The sequence below is a fragment of the Scardinius erythrophthalmus genome (genome assembly GCF_964197995.2).
Source record: "Scardinius erythrophthalmus genome assembly, chromosome: 1".
In the NCBI taxonomy this organism is placed as follows: domain Eukaryota; kingdom Metazoa; phylum Chordata; class Actinopteri; order Cypriniformes; family Leuciscidae; genus Scardinius; species Scardinius erythrophthalmus.
Genome location: NC_138221.1, coordinates 63,672,803 through 63,700,338, shown reverse-complemented (window position 1 = coordinate 63,700,338; position 27,536 = coordinate 63,672,803). Strand labels below are relative to the sequence as shown.

The 27,536-nt window shown below is 35.9% G+C and overlaps 1 protein-coding gene across 1 annotated transcript; it reads left to right on the top strand.

The window, feature by feature from the left end:
• Positions 1 to 653: 653 nt before the first annotated feature.
• sec14l1 (SEC14-like lipid binding 1) lies at positions 654 to 23,279 on the top strand. Its single transcript, XM_081352447.1, has 16 exons — positions 654 to 846; positions 1,349 to 1,438; positions 9,857 to 10,006; positions 10,491 to 10,622; positions 10,720 to 10,848; positions 13,418 to 13,607; positions 14,396 to 14,508; positions 15,933 to 16,122; positions 16,399 to 16,487; positions 17,336 to 17,406; positions 18,205 to 18,376; positions 18,625 to 18,759; positions 20,532 to 20,666; positions 21,332 to 21,583; positions 21,668 to 21,846; positions 21,982 to 23,279. The coding sequence occupies exons 2-16, from the start codon at positions 1,376 to 1,378 to the stop codon at positions 22,085 to 22,087; spliced, it is 2,106 nt and encodes a 701-aa protein (XP_081208573.1). The 5' UTR covers positions 654 to 846; positions 1,349 to 1,375; the 3' UTR covers positions 22,088 to 23,279.
• Positions 23,280 to 27,536: the final 4,257 nt, after the last annotated feature.

Sequence of the window (27,536 nt, the reverse complement as noted above, 5' to 3'; positions counted from 1 at the left end):
CTCTCCATTGTTCACACTGTTTAAATAATAATAATAATAATAAATTATTAAAGCAATTTAAAATGTCCTAATTTAAATAAAGTGCAAAACATTTAACAGAAAGTTTAGCCTAATTGTTTCACTACAAAACTTATTTTACAGCTATTTCCTGAATTATTATGATCAAACACCTTAACTGTAAAAAAAAATAAAAAATAACATGGAAGGAAAAAAAAGAGAAAAACAGTTAAATGACTGGCAGTAACAGAACATTAAACACTTACATATCTCTCTCAACATCTCAGCATCTTCACCTATGCCTATCCAGACTATTTATTTCATACAAAAGTTCTTATTGAGAATTAACAGAGGTTTAGATGTTGATGTTTTGTTGAACATGATAAAGACCATTATGCTGATCAGTGTTTGCTTTCTTTGGGCTCTAGACCCTTGGCTTTTTAACATTAGTTTATGTAACCACCTCGCTCAGAAAACCTCAGACAAGCTTTTGTCAAGCAATCATCAAAGTTGTACTTTGAACATCAACGATCCTGACAAACATTCATTTACTGTTTTATTTTGATAGTTCCTATATACTCTCATAAACATATAACACATGAAAATAATAAAAGTGAAATGCTTGTGTTTTTTCCCCTCTGTGTGTCTGAACAAGTGGTGTGAGGCGGAGTTTGTGTGAGTGACGAGGGTTACGCAACCTCTCATCTGACACAATTGCAGCTTTCACTTCCGCAGGAGAAATGGAGCAGAGCAACTAAAGAAACACAGACTGGATTCTTCGTACTTTTTCACTTTAGGTTTTATCAAGACTTCCATTCCACTGCATTCTCTGCGCCTTAGACTTCAAAGGTAAAGTTTAAGAGTTTCATTTCACAGCAGTCCTGGACGTTTTACCGTGTGATCGCTTTGGAGTGAAGTCTCTGTTTACATGTCGATTCACTTGTGTTTCGCCAAAACTGCCCGTGCTAAAGATACAACAATAACGAATATGAAATATGAATAATGACAGTGTCCACATGCCTATTTTGGGTGTTGGTTGTACAATTATTATTTTTTCAGATTGAACTTGGGGTTGTTGTATTGTTCAACATACAAAGGCCATGCATCTTAGATGTTTACTACATTAAAATTTATGCTTTGCTGTACAAACACTAAGCAATTTAATACCAAACATGGTGAAAGTCTCTCTCTCTCTCTCTCTCTCTCTCTCTCTCTCTCTCTCTCTCTCTCTCTCTCTACATATTGAAAAACAATGTTTCAGTATATGCTTTACATCAGTTCTGTGTTTCTGATCATTCATAAATTTGGTTTTAACCATTGGGTTTATAATTATTATTATTATTCTCCATAGGAAGGGCTTTCCATTAGAAGTGCAGCGATGGTGCAGAAATATCAGTCCCCTGTGAGGGTTTACAAGTTCCCCTTTGAGCTAGTAATGGCGGTGAGTTTTTAAGAAATGGCATGCACATGAGAGAGCATATCTCATCATATTGTTTAAAAGTCTATCTATCTTAGGCTAAATCCTTTTACATCTAGTTTTTTCTACTCTGTCTCTGTGTCTCTCTCTCTCTGTGTGTATGTGTTTCCAGCTTTGTCTTTGTTAATTTATGTGTATTCAGTATTTTATTGAGTAATGTTTGCAAAGTTTGTCTAGTCAGCTGTCCTCTGTCTCAAAGCTGCATTGCTCTAGAGTTCACTAGACTGTCAGCTCAAATGCTGGTAAATCTTTATCCTCACAGAGCACAGCTTTCTATTGTTTTATTGCTTTAATAGCATTCATGGTTTGAATTGAACCAGTGTTTCAAACGTTCCTGGCTAATCGCTCAATACCGCAGTCCAGCCATTCTAAAATATACAGTAATAGTTTTGCCTGCAGAGACCATGAAACTATCTAAAGATTAGGCTACTATCCAACTATACTAAACTATGTTTACTAAACTAACTACAGATTCAAGAAACATTTAGAAGACAAACTAACAAGATTGTAAATCATACTTCTGCTATTACTGTATACATTAAATGTATATACCTCTATTATACCTCTTATATGTTCATAATTATGTATATCGTTGTGCAGGTCATGGTGATAGTCATTTAAAAATTATAATAAATTTCAATATTAACATTTGTTTGTAATATTTTAAGAGATTTTTTTTTGCAATAAACAATGTTGTGTGGGATCACCACTTAGTGTTCAATAATAATAATAGTATATATATTTTTTTCATTCAGTGTAAAATATGCATCCTGAAAACCAGTTGAAATCCATTCACTGGGATATATTATCTTAACTTTTTTTTTGTTATATAACTGCTTAGATTTAGATAATTCTGACATTTGAAGCTGTTGTAAAATGCAGATAAGCACACGCCAATAACTGATCTATAAATATAGTTAATGAACTTGCGAGAAGAATTACCCAATTATTGAAATTTTCACTTTATATTAAATTTTTTACCAATGTCAATGGTCAAAATTACAGTAACGTACGGTTTCGAGTGTATTCTTGCTTTAATATTTTCTGGCTAGTCAATGCACAGTAAAGTTCTACATTGTTAACGCTTATTAACTAATGTTTAGTGATTCTAGTTCACCTCTTCATACTATGAATGCCCAATGAAAATATCAGTTTAACTTCATAGATGAGGTTTAATATCTGACTGGCAAAACATTTAGATTTAGTCTACTTTCGTGGTGCCTCATATGCAAAACAAACACTGGATCTTTGAAGTAAGCCGATCTCAAGCCCTGTTCACACCTGGTATTAATAAGCGTTGTGGTCGATCGGATCACAAGTGTATGACGCTAAATACAGGTGTAAACGGGGTTAAAACATTTTGAGCTTGTCCGCTTTCGATCAGAGGGAGTTGAAAACGCATTCGACCGGAGTGCTTTCGTACTGTAAACACTCATGTGATCGAATGTGTTCAAACAGCCACAAAAGACCGTCTACTGAACTAATGCGTGAACATTATGGGAAGAGCTCTAGACAGGCGGGGTTTAAACTTTGTCGGCTGGAGACCTAAGTTTGGTTTGAAGATAAAAAACGTATCAAGCACAATGTTCTCTCACCATTTCTGATTTCTAACACACACTCACAGCGTTCGGCTGGTATTCGGTTGTCAGAGCAGAAACGAAAGCTCATGTTCTCTGTGTGTTTTTCCTTCGTCTCCACGCGCGTTCATATGTAAATTTCATGTGCTTATTTTGTCAGATTGAAAGATCTGAAAAAGGCCAAATATTTACCCACCCATAAACCCTCCCCTTGAAGAAATCTGGACTGAAGCGGTTGAAAGTGGACAAAAGAGACGGATTAAAAAACAGGTGTACACGGGAATGCGTCTCCCTCGTCCACTTGTGATCCGATCCACCAAAACGCATAGTTGCCCCTCCCCACATCAGCAGCTGCCCTGATAAAGCTGACAAGAGCAGATGACATCAGCACTCCCATACACGCTTAAATCCTTTTACGACTGTCTCGTGCAGGTTTTAATGTTATCTCACCCTTTACACAATCATTAACTGACATTTAACACTTACCGTGAACTGAGAAACCTTTTGAAAATGAAGTGCACTTTAGCATCTTTATATGTAATTACATAATCACTTCCATTGGCTTTGAAATACGGTAAAAAGTTACTGCTGAATGAACTGACAAGCATTTTTGGTCAACTAAAATATACTTTAATTCCATTTTTATTGAAATGTGGCATGTATTCAAGTGTATTTGTTGCAATTTAGTACATTTAAAATCAAATACACTATTCAGATTATAATCACATGCTTTAGTATGTTGGTCAACACAAAACAAGTGCACTTCTTTAAAGCATGACAAAATAGTATTAAAACAATGATTTAAAATGCAATGTAAATTAAGCTTTTATTAGACATTATAACAAAGTTTGCTTTTTAAAAGTGTACTTGAGTGTGTTAAGAAACAGTCATGAAAGTATTTAAGTGTCCTTTAGTTGGCTTTTGTTTCATTAATATGTTTTCTGCACGTACGGTGTTATAGAAAAATAATACTTTTAAGATTTGACGTACATCAAGTTCACATTTAAAGGGGTGGTTGATTTAAGATTTCACTTTTTTAACTTTAGTTAGTGTGTAATATTGCCGTTTGAGCATAAACAACATCTGCAAAGTTACAACGCTCAAAGTTCAAAGCAAAGGGAGATATTTGCTTTTACAGAAATCGCTTTTTAAGGACTACAACAAACGGCTGGTAGGGACTACACCGGGTTAGTGACATCGCCAACCCTAAAATGTACATAAACCCCGCCCCCTGAACATGATTTATAGATTATCAAGACAAAATATGCTAATCAATGACTAAAGGATAAATACTCATACGTTACATAAATTCATCAACTAACCATTCAGAAACGTCCTGTTGCATTCTACATGTTGTCACTTCTTCTTGAGTCTCTCCATCATTGTCTGAATCCGGTTTTGAACATAAAATGCTAAAAGTTTTGAAATTTTGAGTGCATGTCTGTATGAGTGCAAGCTGTTGAAGCTCCGCCCCCTGTGCCGGGAGCAGCAGCTCATTTGCATTTAACAGACACAAAACGGTGCGTTTTTGCTCACCCTAAAAAATGGACAATTTTAACATGCTATATAAAAATATCTGTGGAGTGTTTTGAGCTAAAACTTCACATACACACTCTGGGGACATCAGAGATTTATTTTAAATCTTGTGAAAAGGGCATTATACCACCCCTTTAACATAATTAAGCACACTTCTTTTTCTCAAGGGAAAGAGCCATAAGAGCCATTTAGGACACATTTAAAAATGTATTACTGTTAAATAATAATAATACATCAAAGCAAGCGTTAAAGATGAGGCAATAGGTTTTTGACATTTTGTGTTTGGAAAGTGGATCCATCATATCAGTTATGGGAGGAGAGTTTTAATGTTCAATGGCTTTCTTTCTCATAGCTACACTAAAAAAATAATTTCAATTTATTTCACACATGAATGCCATATAATACTGGTCTGAATGTGTGGAGTGAGTCTGCCGCAGTATTAACTCTGGCACAGTGTCAGTAATCTCAAGGCACGATTGATCAGCCGGTTAATTAGGTTACAGTTCACACGCATTGATCCTCCTCACCCCCACAGTGACATCATTTCCCCAGGCGAAAGCGCTAATCACTCGCTCTTATCAACATTATTATTGTGTATTGCTTTTTCAGATTTGCTGAGTGCACAGTTTGACGTCATGCTTTAGTCAGCACGGGTCGCTGCTGCCTCTCTTGTCAATCAAACTTCATCTGGGGCAGAAACCTCGGGGTTAATGTCACTTACAGTGGTGCCGGGCTCATTGCTAACAATATAAGACCCACTTTAACATGTCATTGTGTTAGTATGGGAGAAACTATAGGGATTGTTCTAGATTTCCAAGACTGCTCACATCACGGGGGTTGAGCGAATTTGAACTGAACTGAGTGTGTTGGTGCCCGTACAGTTTTTTTCAGCGGCATTGGTTCCGGAAGTACACCGTAAACCCTAACACTCAAAATAATTAATTGGTTTGAGTTGGACAAACTTAAATTAAACTAATTAGTTGAGTCAAATTAACTTTTATGAGTATTTAGCACTTTCTTTTTCTTTCAAGTTCACAGATCTGAATTTTAAGTAAACTGAACTGTTTCTTTTAATTTACACGAACTTGAGTATAACCAGGGTGTCCGCGGATCCTTAAAAAGTCTTAAATTAGATTTTTAAAATTTAAGGCCTTTAAAAGTCTTAAAAAGTTTTATTTTTACTTATGAAAGGTCTTAAATTTTCGATGGCAGTTTGACTTAAACATATCTAAATGTTTTCTAAATTAGAACCATCTAATTAGCGTACTTTTTTTATTTATTATTCTTTGTGGATTTGCTTGTTCACGTGACATTTCGCGTTATTCGCGCATTTCGAAACAGGAGGAGAGAAGAAGCGAGTTGGTAAATGCCAGTTCAGTTCTAAGTTCAGTCTTTATGTGTGTAGTGGTTTGCGATGTGTATTGTCTATTATGATATTGTAATCGTTGTTTTAACAATGTACGAGCGGCACTGTGAGCTGACATCACTTTTGTCTCTCGTGCTTTCACTGCGTGATGTGTGCAGTTATAGGTAGGCTATGTTCCCAAATGAGTTTTTGTCTCATATTATGTTATCATATTCATAGACCTACAATATCACATCAGCAAGACTTCCGTTTTCCCGTGCACAATTGCAAATGTGATTATTTATTTATATAACAGTTAAATTAACAATAAATTACCATTGTGAGTTACATTTTATAAACAATATTGTTATTGTTTGTTTTCCCTTTATTTCGCTGACGAGAATTTCAAAATGAAGCTATAGCAGAGTCTCAATGCAACAGACAGCGATGAGTTTTTGACTGGAATCCGCGTTTTGAATGAATCAATTTAATGATTCAATGAACAGTCACTTGCTTCCCGAATGAATCAGCCGTTTGAACGAATCGGTTGAATGAATGACTCCCTCAACTCATTTATTAAAACCATAGATATCATATAATAAAGGCCTTTATTATATGATATTATCTATGATTAAAACAGTGACTTGCCGCCACCTACTGGCAGCTTTAGTTTAATATTTAGAGTACTTTTTAATTAGAATTTTAAAATTAGAAATCAGTTCATATTTAACAATCTCATAGCTTAATTGTAAATACAGTGTAAATATATTAATGCCAGATCTGATGCCGCCACTGTGTCACCTCTGCACTGCAAAGATGGATTTTGATTTAATGATTTAATTTGACTGGTAACACTGGTATTGTGTAATTATTCTAATAGAATTTAATTTGAATGTTAGAATTTGACATAAAAGGTGATGCATACATCTACAAATGTCAATAAATAGGTGAAAATGCCCCTGGAAATCAATTTAAGTTGGCAAATATTACCCCTTAATAAAACATTTTAATTTCTGTCACTGCTGTGAACTGAACACTGCATAGAGTATGAAAAATATGAATATCTTTGTCAGTCAGCGGTCAACAACAGGCCTAAACCAGCCATGGCACCAAGCACAAAAACACAACCAGTAAAATATCTAATTATTACCAACAAAACTTTCTTCGGGTCTTAAAAAGGTCTTAAAAAGTCTTAAATTTTACTTTAAAAAATGTGCAGATACCCCGATAACTGAAACAGCTGGGATGTTTATTTCCCAGCATGCTTTGCCGATGGCACTCCAAAGGGAGAGTGGTTCCGGAAGTATTTTTCGAATCAGTCTCCTTTTTTTTTTTAAAGCATTATAAGCAAAGAACCAAATCAACCTTCTGCAAGGTAAATAATAACATAAAAAATATTGATTTGAGGCAAAAAAAAGTATTTGAAAATGAGAAAAAAATATAAAGGTTCAAGATTTTAGTGCAGGGGAAAAAACTACCATCCCATAAACTGCATAATCGGATTAAAAATGATTGAAAAATATAAAACTACTTATTTAAAATGTTGATTATATACAGTATATAAAAATATATTTTAAGTTTATTGCAATATATACAAGTATTTTGAGAGTATAGGGTTACGTCATTCGCAGTGTGTCATGGGATTGGGCGGAGCTTAAAGAGCTCTTTTGGCACGTTTTGTTGTTGCTACTCTCTGATTGGTGGGATTTTCTGTTCATCATCATGTGCAATGTAGTTTTAATGTAGATTAATGTAGTTCTGTTAAACGCAATTATTTTAAAACCAAATTGAAACAGAGCGGGCTGACCGCTTTCATTAGTTCAACACAGTTTGATTTGTGTCGACAAGAGTATATATATATATATATATATATATATATAAATATATATAATATTTCTGGAAATTTCTCATAGTGTGTAATGTTCATGTTCAAATGAAATTGTATAATTAAAAGCATATTAGTTGTATACATTTTTTGGAATTTTGTTCTATTCTGCTTTATTAAATTCAAATGACCATTGTAATTTTATACAGTTATTTTATACAATTATACAGAATTGTAATTTAGCTGAATTCAATTTAAATTCAGGAATTAACTATGCATTTAAAAGGCATTTTTCAGCTATAGGACGGCTGTAGTGAGGCTTACTGTTCCTGAAAGTAGAAATTAATACACAATGCTTAATCTCTTACATAAAAGCTGTTATTGTGTTCAGTCCAGAGAAAACATTTCATTGTTTGATCAATCGCTTTAATGGATGACGTCCATGGACATCATCACTTTATTGATTTGACACAAAGGTCAAGCATTTTAAAGAGGCCAGCATACTCAGTGCATACTTTGCGGTTTGCAGGTTTTCAGTATGCATATGAGCTACTACAGTGATCAAAATGACATGACCTTTCAGTCCAGCATGACAATTATTCATGCAAAAATGGATTAAATGCCAAATAATAATAATTAAAAAAAAATCGAAACTAAACTATGATGACAACTGGATGCAGCATGACCAGATCATGTGACAACAATGTCTCACAGTAGACTCTATAGATCATTTACATTTTATGCATTGTGTACATATTAGAATTGTTTGATTTTTAGCAGGATCGTGCGTGACTTTCAGTGGAATAGCAGAGTACACATACTAAAACAAACATGTACTTGAAAACCCTGCTCAGCAGAAATATCTCTGCTCTGATGGCTAATGCATTAACGTGGATGCAGTTTAGAGCTGTAGTGTATACTGTATGCATCATTAGAGACTCAAAACTCAATAGAGCCCAACAGTAGCGTTCTGGAAGTAAGAATGCTAGTAAAATAAGGATTTTTAACAATAATATGCAAGACTATTTGTATATGTCTGACTATGTTACCTGCAGACAATACAATATTAATGAAATAAAAGATTACATAAGTGTGCTTAAAGACTTCAAATAACAAAGAGAATTCAAATAATGATGTTTTAATAATCTTTTGTTGTGCTTTAAAGAACTGCACTTACTTTGAGTTTTGATTTGTGTCAACAAACTACCAAAACATGTGTAACCAAACACTTGATTACAATTTAAATGTAATAGTGAATAACACAATACACTTAGTTATTATATTTTAATTGTAGTAAATTGCAGATACATCATCACAACTACAAAAACGTTCAAATAAACAACATGCAACTTTCAATAGATATTACATTAGATATTTTAGTTTACCATAAATGCTTGTCAGCACATTCAGCATGAACTTTAACCATATTTCAGAGACAATAAAGTAATTTTGAAATTATCTAATGATGTACTTAAAACTGAGTCAAAAATTATAAATATACATTGCAATATTTGCATTTAATATAAATGTAAACTATAATACATTTACATGTAATTGCAACTAACATGCAATAAAATATCCCAAAAACATTTCATATCTCTCATTTGTACGGATATTCTTTTAAAGTATATTATTTCCGTAATAAGCACTCTTTTTAAAAGTATGTTAAAGTGTGTTTCTGTTTCACTAGGATTACGATGTTGCACTGGTTCCTCTAACACAGTACTCCTGCGACTTTTTAAAGTGAGAACCTTAAAAAGCGAGAGATTAGGGAGTAAATATTGACAGGCGTACCTGTAGTTTATAGGTATCGTTGACTTAAGACTTCATGTGACACACTGTACTTGCTAAACTGGTCATATGAGCCACTAAGTCAACTGAAAATAAAACAATAACACATCACAAGACAAGTGTCAAATTTTCAGGAACATATATAATCTAAATGGGGGTCATTTGTACACATTAGCTGAGCTGAAGAGAACCGTAGTTTTATTAAAATTGCATTGTGCGCATAAACTGTCTCCCTGCTTCTGCTTCTCTCTCGTAATGAGTGTTTCCCTCCAACTCTTACATTGGTTTCATCTTTTTCTCTCTCATAGGCCTATGACAAAAGATTCCCAAACTGTCCGCTGATACCCATGTTTGTGACCAGCGACATCATCAGTGAGTGTCATAGTGAAGACGGGGCGACACAAGTGACTGAACGCCGGTGTACCGTGGACGTCGAGGCTCCTCGGCTTCTAAAGAGGGTATTTCATCTTTTAGAATCCAAAATGTCATAAACTGTGACAAACTCTGACACTGTGAGCATTCATTTGACTAACATTTGAACATTAAAATAATACGAGAAGCTGTTCCCTGCGATTACTGTATGTAAAGTTAATTGGCACAGTTAATTGATGATCCTAAAAGAGAAATGACTATAGTAAAATTATTTAAAAAACCTTTATTTGATGCTATAAAAAAAAAGAAAAATGAAACCACAACAACAAAAAATGAGATGTTGCTGTATGCAATAAATAAATAAATGAATAAATGCTTGAAGATTCTTCAAAAATTCGTCATTGGTGTATCACAGGTTTGGCACAACATGTGGGAAAATAAATGAAATAAACAATATATTACTTGTTTAGGTAAACTCTTCCTTCATTTTGTGTGTATTTCATTTAGCCTTTAAAACTTCATAATAGCCGGTGCCTTGATTATGATTATGACGCATGGCTGTGTGTACAGATAGCAGGAGTGGACTACTTGTATTTCATCCAGAAGAACTCTTTGGACCGAAGAGAGAGAACTCTGCACATAGAGGCGTACAACGAGTCCTTCTCCAGCAGAGTCAACGTCTACGAGCACTGCTGCTACACGGTCTGCGCTGCTCTCTCCCTGCCGTTTCCCTCTTATTTAAGGACACGTGTTTTTGTGTTAGCTGCTTTATCCTGATGATTGAACGATCCCTCCTCAGGTTCACCCGGAGAATGAAGACTGGACCTGTTTTGAGCAGTCCGCCAGCATGGACATCAAATCCTTCTTCGGCTTCGAGAGCACCGCGGAGAAGATCGCAATGAAGCAATACGCCGCCAGTATTAAAAAGGTGTGTGTGCGTTGATTGGTTGGATGGATGGATCAGGACATGTGACAGGCCAAATTCAAACCTATATCTATACCTAAATACATATCTCTGGTCACAAAGACTCTTATTTTGAAGTCCACACCTCAAAACTTTCTCCTGGCCTGCCATGTTACATCGTGTTTTTCCTACAGTATTTCCAAATGTTCTAGAAACGTTGCATTTGCATTGCATACCTTTTGAGAGACTTTTTGTTCCCTCGAAAAAGCTTTGGAATATAGGTCTTCCCATCTCAAAGTTTTGCGAGCAAATTCAAAAGCAACGAGAATCCCCCCCCCCCCCAATCTCATTAAAGGGATCTGCACAAAAGAAGATTATCTGGAAAACTAGAACAAGTAAATATTAAGGGTCAGATTTACTAGGGAGATTAAGGGAGATTAGCGTGAGAGCACAATTCCCAAAAAATCACGATTGTAAAGTTATGCGCATGATCTACTGAAGTATATTGAACACAGAAGCAGCTGGATCGTTTCCTTAGGCCTTGTCCACACTGATACGCTTTCGTTTGAAAACGCATCTTTTTCTCTGCGTTACGGCCTTACGTCCACACTGAGACGCCGTTTTTATTAATAAAAACACTGTCCAAAGTGGATCAATTTCGTGTTGTAGTGTGGACCGTCAAAACAGAGGTATTTAAAAACGATGACGTAAGTTTAGTCATGTGACGTACCAATAGATATTCATGTCTATAATGGTATTGTGCCTGTTATGTGCTATTCACTTTCACATTGTTGCTAAAATATGTTACTTTACACACTCTTCATGTCACAGTCCTGCAAAGTTGACAGAATTCCCTCACATTTGCTGTCCTGCGGCAAAACATGAGAGCAGTCGCGATTTAGACCAAACATTTAATGGTGACTGAGAGCGACCTGGACGCATCAGTGAATGCTGAGATATTTTGCTAAATAAAATTTGCGTATTGCACGTTAACTTTCATTATTTATTTTCCGTCTGTATCATCTCAGTGAGCTTTTGTGAGGTTTTACGTATGCGTTGTAAGGTGAATTTAGTGTTTTCAGGCGTTTTCGAAAAGGTGAACACTGAAACGTCAGAAACGCCTGTAAATGCTAATCTAGACGGAGAACGTTTTTAAATGAAAAGGCCGTTTTCAAATGTATCTGGAGTAATGTAGCCTTAAAGGGTTAGTTCACCCAAAAATGAAAATTCTGTCAGTAATTACTCACCCTCATGTTGTTCCAACCCCGTAAGACTTTCGTTTATCTTCGGAACACAAATGAAGATATTTTTGATGAAATCTGAGAGCTGGATCACTCCTCCTGCAGGCTTTTGGACACCTTAACTTGCTGGCCCAGAAAATGTATTAAAGACATTGTTAATATAGTCCAAGTGACTCCAGTGGCTCAATCTTAAGTTTATAAAGCGACGAGAATACTTTTTGTGCGCAAAAACAAACAAAAATAACGACTTTATTCCACTTTTCATTTCCTTCTCTCTGGGCCTCGAGTCTTTTCACGTAGTGTTTAAGCGTAGCGCATCTGTGTTTCACGTCACCACGTATGCTCACTATTGGGCGACTCTGGTCATGTGTGATACGTGGTGACGTGAAACACAGACGCGCTACACTATTACACTACGTAAAAAAAACTCGAGGTCCAGAGAGAAAGAAATGAAAAGTGGAATAGAGTCGTTATTTTTGTTTGTTTTTGCGCACAAAAAGTATTCTCGTCGCTTTATAAACTTAAGACTGAGCCACTGGAGACTATATTAACAATGTCTTTAATACATTTTCTGGGCCAGCAAGTTAAGGTGTCCATAAGCCTGCAGGAGGAGTGATCCAGCTCTCAGATTTCATCAAAAATATCTTAATTTGTGATCCGAAGATGAACGAAAGTCTTACGGGGTTGAAACAACATGAGGGTGAGTAATTACTGACAGAATTTTCATTTTTGGGTGAACTAACCCTTTAATGTAATGTAGCCTTAAAGACCAACACAATCTACCTAGAGCAGAGCAAATTAGTGTCTGGTTTAAGACATGTTTATTTTTGGGTGGAAAATAAAGGCGCAAATACCAGTAAATTGACTTAGTAAATCACCTTGCATGATTCATTGAAATACTTTCCTCCTATAAATTTTGCGTCTGAAAGGGAAACTCCTACAAATGTAATGCCGCAAAAATAACCCTGTCTCCACACCTTTTCAGAGCTAATTTTTCACTGCGTGTCTTTTGTAAATCTTGACAGTAGTTTTTTAACGGGGTTTTTTTGCGCTTTTTTAATATATTTCACAAAATAAATGTTTACTTCATCTAGACTCAGACAGTGATAATGACTGTTTCTTACTGCTTTATTTTCAAGAATCTCCTTCCTTATTTTCAAGAATCTCCTTCCTACTTTTAGATTCCTTTAATGTCTTATCATCAGGATCTGTTTTCTTGTAATGTCCTGGTTGTGGCTGGCTTGCGTGTAAGAGTGTGTTTTCCATACGTCTGTGTACCTAAAGCCAATGTTTACTTGTTTCATTTGACTAAACTCTTGTGTCACTCTCTATTTGTCTCTTTCTCTCTACAGGGAAAAGAGATTATTGAATTTCACCTCAAACAACTGGAGGAGGAGGGCATTACCCACATGCCCCGCTGGGTCCCTCCTCCCGCCACCATCCCGCCTCACCAACCGCCTGTCAGCTTAGCCAGAGCTATCCCAGCATGCAACAGTAGAGCTCATCCCAGCTCCACAGACGTCCTGCCAGGCTCTCCGGATGGTGAGATGAATCATACTTCAGCCCGCGAGCGTGTGCTCATAAATATAATAATGCAGGAGGTATGGAATGATAACGAGGATCAACATGTCCAAATTCTAGTGAGCTGCCTTGTTGTCTACTTCCCACTTGAGCAGATTCTGTACTTTCAAAGGCAGCGTCCTAACTCCACCCTGAAAGAAACAAACCTCACTTATAACAATATATATTCTAATATATAACTTTGCAACTACATGTCAGTTAACTCTCATTAGAGTATTTTAGTAGACTGGTAGGGTTAAAGTAAGTTGACATATAGTTGCAAAGTTACTTATAGTCAGTAGAAAATCTGTGGAGGAGCATCAAAATAAAGTGTTAGCAGATATTAAGTCTACTAATACTCTAATGGCAGTTAGTTGACATGTAGTTGCAAAGTTACTTGTAGTTATGTCTAAAGTGGACCATTGAAATAAAGTGTTAAACGTTTTCCCATTCTGTTAATGTTACTGGAAGAAGGTTTGTCATAACTTTAAGAGAGCGTTCCAGTTAGCTTGTCTTATTTATATTGACTTATTTGAAGCTCTCTACATTGGCATCTCTGTGCACGTCTCAAACAGTAGTCCTCACACACACCGCACTGAGTGATTAACTCACTATTGATTTCAAATGATGGGAGGAACATGTTCAAATGATCTATCAAAGATAGAGAGGCCGATATACTGTATATTCGTAGACGATTCGCCTACAAGTGAAAAGAGTCAATGATCTCCAACACTTTTCTCAGCTGTCTGATGGTTGTGTGTTGTTTGCAGACAACAAGTTAGATGCAGACTACATCTCACGCTATCTGGGACAGCTGACTCCTTTCCAGGAGAGCTGCCTCATTCGCCTTCGACAGTGGCTGCAGGAAACACACAAAGGAAAGGTGAGTGCAATGTTCAGGATAAAGTACTAGTCGGGGACAGCGGGGATAAAGGTTCATTGATTTTATTTCTGTACTCTAAACCACTAGATGCCACACAAACTCCTTTCTAAACACCCTGGTTTCACTATGCATGTGGAAATTTGGTTGATCCTTGACACGATGGCGGGAAGCAAAGCAAAGTTGATTATGCGCTAATTTGATCTAATGTTTAATGTTTGTAAAAATGTAATCGATTTAGGTAGCAAATGAAAATCAATATAATTACCAAATATATTTAAAAAAACAAAATCAACAATCAACAATCATTAAATCAACAGTTTTGAATTTAAGAAAATGTAAAAGTATGTTATTTGGGGTAAAAAGTCCCGTGCTGTTGGGCTAATACTTGGCTGACATGGCTGACTTTTCTATTTGTTCACATGACATGGTTAGATTTAGATGGTTAAGGTCAATTATTCTGTTAAAGTCCCCCTGTAGTCAATAGGTTTATCCCTTAAAACTCATCTTTGATCACCAAAATGACATATTCAAATGTTTTTTTTACTTGGACAAAAAATTATTCATGCCTTAAAATAGCTTGAATGTAATATGTGGTTCTATGAATATGCAAATGAGACCCGCCTCCACTCACTCACTCAGCTCAGAGATCTTGGTTGATGATCACACGTTGATCTGATTGGTTACAAGTTAGTTTGCGACGTCAGAAACACCAGCGATTTCAAAGCGTGTTTTTGAGACGGTCTTTGGTTCACTGCAGTTTTAAGGAAAAAATACTCAGCAATGGTGTCGACTTATGAATTTGCACATGATTTGTCATAAAGCATATTAAAAGCACCAGATAGACATATAAACAACATTAAAAGCTTGATTTTCACCACAGGGGGACTTTAATAAAATCATATAATAAAATATACTACTGTTTAGCTTTTATGCATGGGATCTTTCATAATCTTTACTTTTTTAGTTTTTTTTTTTTCTGTATTTTTAAAATGAACAAATTTTAATAACAGTATATTTACTGAACAAAAATAAGTTATGAAGTGATTGTTTTAACAAAACCTGTATGTAATGAAAACCGTTACTTTTATATATAAGAATATGAAGCAGCACAACTGTTTTCATCATTGATAATGTTTCTTGATCATCAAATCATCATATTATAGTGATTCCTGAAAGGATCATGTGACACTGGAGTAATGATGCTGAAAATTCAGCTTTAATCACAGAAATATGTTACATTTTAACATACATCACATTATAAAACAGTTATTTCAAATTGTAATAATATTTCACAATATTACTGTATCTTTGATCAAATAAATGCAGGCTTGGTGAGCAGAAGAGACTTCTTTCAAAAACCTGAATTTCCAGCCAGATGTGGGATTTTATTTGAATTAAATCCATATTTATATGAATCCCATCAGATCCCTAAAGACGAGCACGTGCTGCGTTTCCTGCGCTCACGAGACTTTAATCTGGAAAAGGCTAAAGAGGCTTTGTGTCAGACGCTCACGTGGAGGAAGCAGCATCAGATCGACTTCCTGTTAGACACGTGGCAGTGTCCGCAGCTCCTGCAGGACTATTACACCGGAGGCTGGCATCACCATGACAAAGGTCCATCACATTTACTTTCACTTTACTACTTGTCATTTAAAGCCTGATTATCTGCCACAGAACTAATGGAGAGGCATTTCCCCTCTCAATCCTGGATGTGTGTTAGTCCTGTGCCGGACTCACGAGCAGCCTTTGAAATAAAGACCGGTTGAAGCGAGAGCTTGATACGGATCGAACAGAGGAATTGGTCTGAGCGAGTGTTTTCCAAAGGCTGTATTAATATCAAACAAGCAGAAGTTAATGTGGTAATGTTGCTTCTCTGTGTGTATTATGTAGATGGACGTCCTCTCTATATCCTTCGACTTGGACAAATGGACACCAAAGGTTTAGTGCGGACGCTGGGAGAAGAGACTCTTCTGAGACATGTAAGAGTTAGACGAATACAAACAGTATGAAATGACAAATCGAAATGTCAGATCAAATTTAGTGCTTTTCACAATACACATCATTCCAAAGCAGCTTTACAGTCATGCTGTTGTGTTAATAATGCCTGAGTGCTTTTCCACAGAGCAAGAAGATTTAGATCTATCGGTATTGTATTTATAGTGTTGTCTACTCTAGCTCATATGTTAGTGCAGCAGTGACACACGTCTGAGCATTCAAAGCAATTTAGATATTAAAACATTGGTCGGTTTTGTTTCTAAACGAGAGTACGCAATTCTCAAAAAGTGTTATTGAAGATTTGTCACAAGTGAAACAACCCTGCTTGTCAAAGTCTGATGCTCGGGCAAACGACTGAGCATTTAAAGGTAATTAGCAGATTGAAATATTGTGGTTTTGTTTCTGTAGAGTAAAAATTCTTTAAAAGCATCAATGAAGATGTACTGTATGATTTGGTTGTCTTAAGTGAAAAATAGCAGGTGTTCACAGAGTCTGATGTGTTGAGAATGTTTGAGAAATTTAGGTTATGGCTTTAATTTCAATTTGTAACATCTCTGATTTCATACAGAAGCGCTATATCGTTCCGTACTGTGGTTGAAAGTCACATATTTTGGTAAATAATTTGGTCATATAACCCTTTTCTTAAAAGGGAGCTTCTAGAAAAAAACTCATAATGCTTTAATCCCACAGTGAGCAAGTCAGAGACGAAAAAAAAACAAATCAATTTTGGTGTTAGCAATAGAAAAATGACTTGGCTACACCAGGGATTCAAATTCAGTTAAATAAAATGACCACATTCACTGACCCCCGTGACCTTTGACCCAACGTTTAGGTGCTGTCTATCAACGAGGAAGGTCTCAGACACTGTCAAGAGAAAACCAAAATATTTGGAAAACCAATCAGGTACTTCATTTATTCATGCGTTACCAAACAGATCATGTACTGTATTAATCTCTATATAGTGGCCATAATCAGTGTTGGGTGTAATGCATTACTAAGTAATTAATTACTGTAATTGAATTATTTTCCCCTTGAAATAGTAAAGTACGGGATTTTTCTGTAATTTAATAGTTACTTCAGATGTCATTGCATTAAATACTGTATAGACAACATAACAATTCTATATAAAGCTATAGTGAATTTAACGTCTAATGCTAAAATCAATGTTTTTAATGTATCATTCTCCCTTTAAACACTTTGGTCAGTTCAGGAATAATTGATGCAATTTTATATTATTTATTTGAAAGAATTAAAAGAGCAGTTTCATGTCTATTCTTGTATTGTTCAACTGGTTACTTTAGAAATTAATTACTTAGAAAGTAATAAGTAATGCAATACTTTATAGAGAGAGTAATTAGTACTGTCATCTAATTACACGGTTGAAGATTAAATTAGTAGCTAGTAATTAATTACATTTTTAGAGTAACTTACTCAAAACTGGCCATAATAAATAGGAATCAAAAGGAATTTGATTGTTCTGGATTTGGTTCCAATTCCAACTCCACTTAGAACCGAACATCAAGAAAACCAGCCAGTTCCAGTATTTTAATTAATAAAATAATTAAAATAATTATTTTTTAAATGGAACCGATTATGAATAAAAATCAGTTATTGGTTCTCAAAACTAGTGTCCATACACATTGTGTGTGTTACTGTACATGGTGCCTCCACCCTAAATAAGTGTGTGCTCTTGTGCTGTAGTTGTTGGACATGTCTGGTGGATCTTGAGGGGTTAAATATGAGGCATCTGTGGAGACCGGCCATCAAAGCCTTGCTGAGGATGATAGAAGTTGTAGGAGCCAACTATCCTGAAACACTGGGCCGTCTCCTCATAATCAGAGCACCCAGAGTGTTTCCTGTGCTCTGGACTTTGGTAAACACACACACACTCAGGATTTCACATTATGACACACTATGAACATAAAAAGAATGTTAACAAATAGTTAAAATATTAGGAAAGACTGAGATGAGCACCTACTCAATCTTCATTTAATGTTGTAAATGTCTCCACACACTGACCCATCTCAGTTAAATGTCATGTTAGCGCGGTGTTGTTTCACTCATTTGGCCTTACTTAATTTCTGGGCTTCTGTAAATGTCATGTTTTTGTTCTGCTCTCAGGTGAGTCCATTCATCGATGAAAACACACGGAAGAAGTTTCTCATCTACGCTGGGAATGACTACCAGGGGCCTGGAGGACTGGTGGACTACATCAACAGAGACTTCATCCCTGACTTCTTAGGAGGAGACTCTCTGGTGAGTCTTCAGAACTACAGGCGGTGAGATCTGACGTGTTTACCCGTGTAAACTCATCATTTATAAAAATGGCGTCTCAGTGTGGACGGAAGGCTGAAACGCAGAGAAAAGATGCGTTTTCAAACGAAAGCGTGTCAGTGTGGACAAGGCATCAGTCCTGGAGGACACTGTCCTGCAGAGTGTAACTCCAGAACGCCTGCTTGGAAGTTTCTAGTTATCCTGCTGTCCTTGATAAGATGGTTCAGGTGTGTTTGATAAGTGTTGGAGCTAAACTGCAGGACATTGGTCCTGTGTTAACGTCTGAAAACCTGACGTGCTGCTGTATTCTTTAGTACATGTAGAGGGTTGATGGAGTTCACAAAGCTGGTCACCAGAGTATTGCAGTAATCTAGCCTTGAGATGATAAGAGCCTTTACTAAGAGAGTTAGGGTCTGATATTACTCATGTTGTAGAGAGCAAATCTGATGATAGCGCTGCCGTTGAGATGTGGTCATGTGCTTCTCATCTGGTCTGGTTAGATTAAACTGAAGCTCTTCAGGAAAGCAGAGATAGGCCTATATGTAGATGCATGCGGGATCATTAAGCTGGAACTCTGTTTAGAAGTGATAGGACATGTCACGCACCTTCCCTAGGCCAACAACTCATTCCCAGATATTAATTTGCATAATTATATTTGAATATTGGTCTTTGTGTGCATATTTATCATAAAATGATACAGTGGTTTGTGCCAAACAGACGCTCCTCTAAGGCACTTCAACAGGCATTGTAAAACAGTTGTACATTTCAGCATACTTTAGCAGAAGAATATTTATAATGGAAATAATATACTTTATAAGAATATACTTGCATGCAAATGAATGTAAAGTTTTCGGACACTTAATTGCATGTTAATTACAATTAAATGAAAATTGAATTATAGTTTAACATGAATATTACATGCAATTAGTTGAACTTTAGAGTGTTTTTTTGACCCACTTAAGTATGATTTAAGTACATTCATATGTAACTTCATTATTACTTCTATTGTCTTTGAAATATGAAGTTACTGCTGAATGACAGGCTTTTATGGTACACTAAAAATACAATGACATTTCTATTGAAACTAGTAATGTATGTCATGTATTAAACTATATTTGAAATGACTCATTTGTAATGGTGAAGCTGCTATTTAGTACATTTATATTTAGTTTTAATGTAACATGAACACATTACAGTTCAAATTAAAATCCACTTCAAAGCATTTGAAATGTACATTAAAGTAAAACTTTTAATTTGACTTTATTACAAAGTGCAGTTTTTAAAAGCGTACTTGTGTGTTAAGAAACATAGTGTCTCTGTTTAAGTGCACTTACAGTAAGTGGTCTTTTAATTCATTAATAATATATAATCTACAAGTACAGTTGACTACAAGTGCACATTAAATACAATTAGACACACTTCTTTTTCACAAGAGAATATAAAACACATCAATAGCAACAATGTCATGTGTTTCTCTCCTGGAATGTGAAGGTAAAATAATGTAACAGCATCAAGACATGGGATCATTCCGATCATGTGATATGATATGTCTGATATCAACATACATGAAACACTTTGCCATTTTAATCAGAATTTTATTTTTGATTTGCTGACCTTAACTTGACTTGCCACAGAAAACCAAGAGATGTCATTCACTACTACAGGACACATGTAGCTGGACAGTGTACAGTATTTATTCAGACAGAAATGATCAAAAACATCACTCTAATCTAATCTTCTCATGTTTAATTCAGTGTGATGTTCCTGAGGGAGGTCTGGTTCCCAAGTCTCTGTACCGTACGGCCGAGGATCTGGAGAACGAGGAGGTTAAACTGTGGAATGAATCTATCTACAAGAGCGCGAGTGTGTTGAAGGGATCTCCACATGAGGTACAGCTCATACACTCACAACACTCAACAATACACAGCTTTTACTGGTTACTTAAGCTGGACAACGTTCACTTTCATATTCAGTGTGTTAATAAGTGCTGCCATCTGTTGGTTATAAGAAGACATGCAGCGTGAAGTCAAATACTGTTAGTCTAGTTCTGTTTAAAGTGCAGATCTGTACATATTTGCATCTTATAGTGTATTATTGTGTTACCATAAACTTCAGAGTTGGCTCCCTTTTAATTCATGAGTGTGAATTTGAATAGGAATAGACAATTTCATGAGGTGTTTGTTTATACTAAAAAATATTTTTTAAAAATGCTGAATTTTCTTTTAAATGAATAGTTTCAAACCTGTATGAATTTCTTTCTTCTGCTGAACACATCAAAATATATATCTTGAAAAATTTCGGTATAACCAAACAGTTGTTGGACCCCATTGACTTCCATAGTAGGAAAAAAAATATACTATGGAAGTCAATGGGGTCCAACTGTTTGGTTACTGACTTTCTTCAAAAATTTTACTTTTACTTTCTTATGTAAATTCTGATTTGAATGTTTTCCTGCAATTCAAATTCCAGATTCCCGGTTGAATTCTGAATGGTGCGCAGCACTGTGTGTGTTATGCATTATGAAATAAAGATAAACCCCTTTGTTCATCTTCAGGTGCTGATAGAGATCACAGACGTATCGTCCGTCATCACGTGGGACTTTGACGTGTGTAAAGGCGACGTGATCTTCAACATCTATCACTCCAGAAGAGTCCCTCAGCCAGCTAAAAGAGACGGCCTGAGCGCGCACAACCTCGCCTGTCCCGGCGGAAACAACGTCCAGCTCATCGACCGATCGTGGATGCTGGGACAAGACTACAGCATGGTGGAGACGGCCCTCACCTGCAGAGAGGGAGAGAGCGTACAGGTGAGGGAATCTCTCCAAACCGGTCAACAACATGGACGACTCAAACCAGACAAACTCTCATTCTCTTCTTTGGTTTCTCATCAGGGCTCTCATGTGACGCGCTGGCCTGGATTCTACATCCTGCAGTGGCGTCTTTACAGCACTCCAACATGCACTTCATCCAGTCGGCCGCGTGTCGATGATGTTCTGGCCTCTCTGCAGGTCTCCTCACACAAATGCAAAGTCATGTATTTCACAGAAGTGCTGCAGTCCTCTGATTTCAGGTCTGGATGTTTACATATTGCAAAGTGCTTAGCATACAAATATGAATCATGGTAAACTATCATCTGGAAAGCCAAATGGTGTGTTTAAAGGTGTGTGTGTGTGTGTGTGTGTGTGTGTGTGTGTGTTTCCATCAGAGGCTCCATGAGCAGTCTGGAGTCGAGTCACAGCGGTTTCTCTCTGCTCAGCGCCGCCACCACCTCCTCCAACCAGTCACACACAGACTCCACCGTTTCCAGATAGCATCTTCATCCAGCTGGAGAGACTTTAGCTCTGCGGGATTACCAGTTCCCGAACAGAGGTTCACATTAAACCAACAAATGCCTGGATGAGTGCTGATCTTTTTCTGATAAACTACTGGCTTTCTGTAAATTACATGCAAGCTTTCTGTACATTGTTACAAATAAATGTGTAAATGTTTTTACTTTGGTTGTCTGATTGAGCAACTTTATGAATGTGGCGCATAAAGCTACAATGTGCAACTCTTTTGTTTGGAACGAATGAACAAAGTTTAACAATCATATCAAAAATTAATTTTCCAAACGGTCATTTTGATTTACCCTGAATCACTACGGTAAGTTTTTAATAATGGTTTTATTATAAATAGTTTTGAGTTGTCAGGACGGTTTTCCTGGGAAACTGCTTACTTCCGTCATTAATCCAAGCATGTTACCGAAAATTTCCAATAAAAAGAAAAATATTTCTGTGAATAAAAAGCACAGGATACTGCTATATAAAGTAGGTGTCGTAGTAAATAAAATATATGTAAATAAAACAATTGTGTCTCTTCAGACTTTGATTTAACCACTCCATTCATATTGATTTATTTCACGATCTCTTTCCGAATATTTTAAAGTGTCAAAGGTCCCACTTTATATTGGGTGTCTTTAACTATTATGTACAAAAATGTAATCATTTGATACAATGAACTTATTGTGTACATACATGTTTTTACATACAATTTATATTTTTACAATACCCACATGTACCCACATTTCTATAATCTATAACTACACTGTTGACCCTTAAACCTTCCCATAGCACTAAACCAGTCCTTAAACGTACCCGTATCCCCCTCAACAGTGTCACGATTTCCCTTGTGTTCTGTGTTCTAGGACTTTTATTTTGAAGTGTATTTTCTGTCTCCATTGTTCACTTCCTGTAGTTTGTTCCAGTTTGCCTCTGTTTCTAAAGTTACCCTTGTTTGTCCCCGTGGTAATTCATTACACACACCTGTTCCTTGTTATCCAGTGTATAAATACCCATGTGTTTCAGTTGTGTTTTTTCGGTTGTTGGCTTTACATGAGTGTTTGTAAAACTGTTGTGTTTTTGTTTCCTGTTTGAATTATTATCATCTTCCCCTGTTTGGATTATTGTCTTAATCTTCCCTGTTTGGATTTTCTTTATGTGTATATTTAATAAATTATTGAGTAGATTCTCGCCTCTTCCCTGCTAACCGTAACAACTAGCAGCAAAAGTGTTTTGCAATACAATACGAACACAATGAGTACATTGAACTTATTTTTCATAGAAGTACATAGAAGTGAAAAACACATATAAAGTGTGACCGCATCAGTTTTGGGTGAACAAACTTTAAACGGACGGACCGAAATCTCAGATTTCCTTTATAATATCTTTGTGTTTTGAAGATAAATGACAGTGTTGGGTTTGGTACGACATGATAACAGAATTTGCATTTTTTGGGTGAACTAACCCTTTAATATTTGGGCTACTGGTTGTGGGAATATTGTTAGTCTCATTTAAATGTCATGAGATATATTTGTATTGGTGAATGAGTGTGTGTGGATGTGAAGGCTGTTGTTCCTCTGATAACAGGGTTTCATCATTTCTAGGTTGGGATGATTCACCTTTATTTCCTAAATCTCCATCACTGAAACATCTCGACTACACAAACTTTAAACACGATCCTGTGAGAAATGCTGATGGCGTTCACATGCGCATTAAGAATTGGTTCTATAGTTATGTGCGTTTGAATATATGTGCGCAGGTTTGTAATTCCCTACAGACCAAGCCTAAACAAAGTACTGGGCTTTCCTTATAAATTTTGATAGAGAATTTTATTTATTTTATCACTTCGGGGTAGGTACACGAAACGGAATTTCCCCAAAATGCTTTATCTGTAGAGTGGTAAAGGGATCCTCCATAGGGAGAGACTAGTTGGCACTTCAGCACTGCGTTGTCATCGGTCCAGGCGAAGGTCCTTCATCAGATCTGGATACAGCCTGGATCCAGCAGGCTGCAGGAAAACCTCGGGATAAACACAGACACTAAAATTAGCGTAGATGCCATTCTTCTTATGATGTAACGAGTACATCAGGATTTATGGGAAGTGTTCCCGGTTCCGGCTGACCTAATCTATGCAGCCTAACATTGAATTATAGAAGTCTATAATGTATTATGTGAAAGCTAGGTCAAAGAGATGTGTCTTTAATCTGGCTTTGAACTGACAGAGTGTGTCTGCTTCCCGGACAATGGTAGGAAGACTGTTCCAGAGTTTTGGTGCTAAATAGGAAAAGGATCTACCGCCAGCAGTCGATTTTGATATTCTAGGTATTATCAACTGGCCGGAATTTTGAGATCGCAATAGACGTGAAGGACAATAATGCGTTAAAGGGGTCATATAATGGTACATGCACTTTTACAAGTTGATTGTACTGAAATGTGTGTTGGCAGTGCCTGTACACAACCATCATAAAATGATAAAAATCCATCCAGTGTTTTTTTTTTTAATCTCCTTATATGTTTGACCCTCTCTTTTTTTTCTTTTCTTTTTTTTTATTCAGTATTAACAATACAATACAACAACATCTGTTTATGCCAGGGTTGATACACAAATACACTACTAAAACAGGCATACAAAACAAACAATAACCACAAAATAAAATAAAAATAAAACGAGACCAAATTACATAAAAGGATGCAAATTAAACATATTTAGAGAGTACAAGATCGGTCTTAATAGCCTTTCTAATCTATTTTTAAGACCTCTTACAGTGGTGTGATATTGTTTTAGCTCTGCTAAAAGGTGTTCGAAATTTCTGCCCATTTCTTCTTATGAATATGGAATTTTCCTAAGACTAAAAACAATTGGACAAAAAAAGAAAAATCCTTATCTGTTCCACCATCTTCAAAGTAAATAAACACATCTTTTCCCCTCAATGTTAAAGTTTGTCCAGTTTTACGTCTTATATAGTTTTCAACTTCTCTCCAAAATATCTTACTATATATACAATCATAAAACAGATGACAAATTGTTTCATTATAATTACCACAAAAGGTACAGGAATATTCAATGTCAATTTTAAATCTCTCTAAAGTTTTCTTTGCTGGGTATATTCTATGTACAATTTTATAAGACACCTCCTTTATTTTATTATTTAAGAGGAATTTGTCCCCAATTAACCACATTCTTTTCCATTTGATTTCTTCAAACTGAGAAGCCCAAAAGGATCTTGCTGCAGGAAGTGTTTTAGTGTGCATTAGATTCCTAATGTATTTGTTTGGGCATTTTTTGGTAGTTATGTCAATGTCGCCAAGGAAAATTTCTTGTGTAGTCAAATAACTGCCACTTACAACAGTTGAGCTATATTTTAAAATCTGAATGATATTTCTTGGCACAGCATCAAAAACGATAGCATACTCCTTAGGCGAGACAGGAAATTTTGCTTTTGAAAGAAACTCGTCGTATGTTAGTAACTGACCTTCTGTGTTCATGAGTTGTTCAACTAAAAGAATGTATCTACCCATCTTTGGTATAGATTTATTTTTATATTGAATATTCCTGTTATTCCAAATATAACAGTTCGTGGGAGAACATTTGTGTTTGTAGACCATTTTCCAGGCTAACAGGGCATGCTTGTGAAAGTTGGCCAACTTCACAGGTAACTTCTCAATTTTAAAATCACATTTCAACAAGAAGTTTAATCCTCCCAGTGAATCAAAAATCTGTTTGGGAAAGGTGTTCCAAATACTCTCTGCTTCCTTAATTAAATTACTTAACCATCTCACCAAAAAGGAATTACTTAAGGTTTCAAAAGTCAACACTTCAAGACCACCATCTTTCCTTAAATTACATAAAATATCTTTACGTAAAAAATGGGATCTATTCCTCCAAATGAAATTAAATAAGATCTTATCAAGTTTTTTATATAAACTAGCTGGCATTCCCATGGATAAAGATAGATAGACGGCACGTGATATCCCTTCTGCCTTAGACAATAGGAGATTACAACGCCTTTTTTCATTTTTACCAATGATAACCCCCAAGTAGCCTATGTTATTGTATTTTTAACAGGAATACCACTATGACTGATAAGTCACATTCCTTTAGTGACAACAAAGCAGATTTATTTAGATTCATTCTTAAACCCGAGACTTCAGAGAATTTTGTGATAGAATCAATTGCTTTGATACCCTCGTGCTTATTACGGAGAAATAATGCCGTGTCATCCGCTAACTGTGAAATTTTAAATTCTGTACCTAATGTCAATATACCTTGGAACGGGGCATTTTTAATGTCTGGCCATGATTTGTGTAACAAGGAGAAAAAGAAAAGGGCTAAGGGGACATCCTTGTCGTATTCCACGACCGACCTCAAATCTAGTTGTGCCATGAGCAAGTTTAACTGAGCTGTCACATCCTCTGTATAGAGTTTGAATAGCCTTTAAAAACTGTTCTCCAAAACCAAAGCATTAAATTGATGACTAACTGTGTCAAATGCTGTATAAAAATCGACAAATAGGACAAAACTATCATCTACAATGTATTCATTGTAATCAATCATATCCAAAATCAAACGTATATTATTACCTATATTCCGCCCTCTCTTTTTTCTTTCTTTTTTTTTTCTAAAACAAAAATCAAAGTACATATAGTATATAGATTGCTGTATATAAATAGAGGTTGAGAAAACACAATAAAAAAAAAATAAATACCCAGGGACATTGAAGATATTTTGTCACATTTAGAGAGGAATATTTTAATCTGTCATAATGTTGCTGATTAAACATAAAAGTCTGTCATTCTTCTTGTTATTTCGTACATTCCTAAGTGACTGAAGAAGTGAATCAATCTCTAACTTAAAGCTTTTGAAGCAAGGCAGCTTTTTTTGCCATTTTTGTTTGTGAATAAAGAATTTTGCTTGTAAAATAAAAAAGTTAACCATGTATTCAAATGATTTATCCGAGTTCTCATAACCAATGATCATATCTTTGGCTGTGAGGGAATAAGTCAAGTCAAGTCAAGTCAAGTCAAGTTTATTTATATAGCGCTTTTCACAACACAGGTTGTATCAAAGCAGCTTCACAGTAATAAATTAGAACAATACATCAATGTTTGTTTCTAGTGGAACGTCTACGTTTGGTAATGCTGATCAATAGTATCGTTGATTGATTAATTAAATTAAATATCCTCAAATATCCCCAACTGGGCAAGCCAAAGGCAACAGTGGCAAGGAACCGAAAAACTCCATCAGGTGACCTAATGGAGAAAAAAAAAACCTTGGGAGAACCCGGGCTCAGTCGGGGGCCAGTTCTCCTCTGGCGTTTATGAACTAGAGGTCGGATTTAACTGTAGGATTAAAAGTATTATATGAATGCCTGGCTAAAGAGATGCGTCTTTAATCTAGTTTTAAACTGGGAGAGCGAGTCTGAGCAACGAACAGTATCAGGAA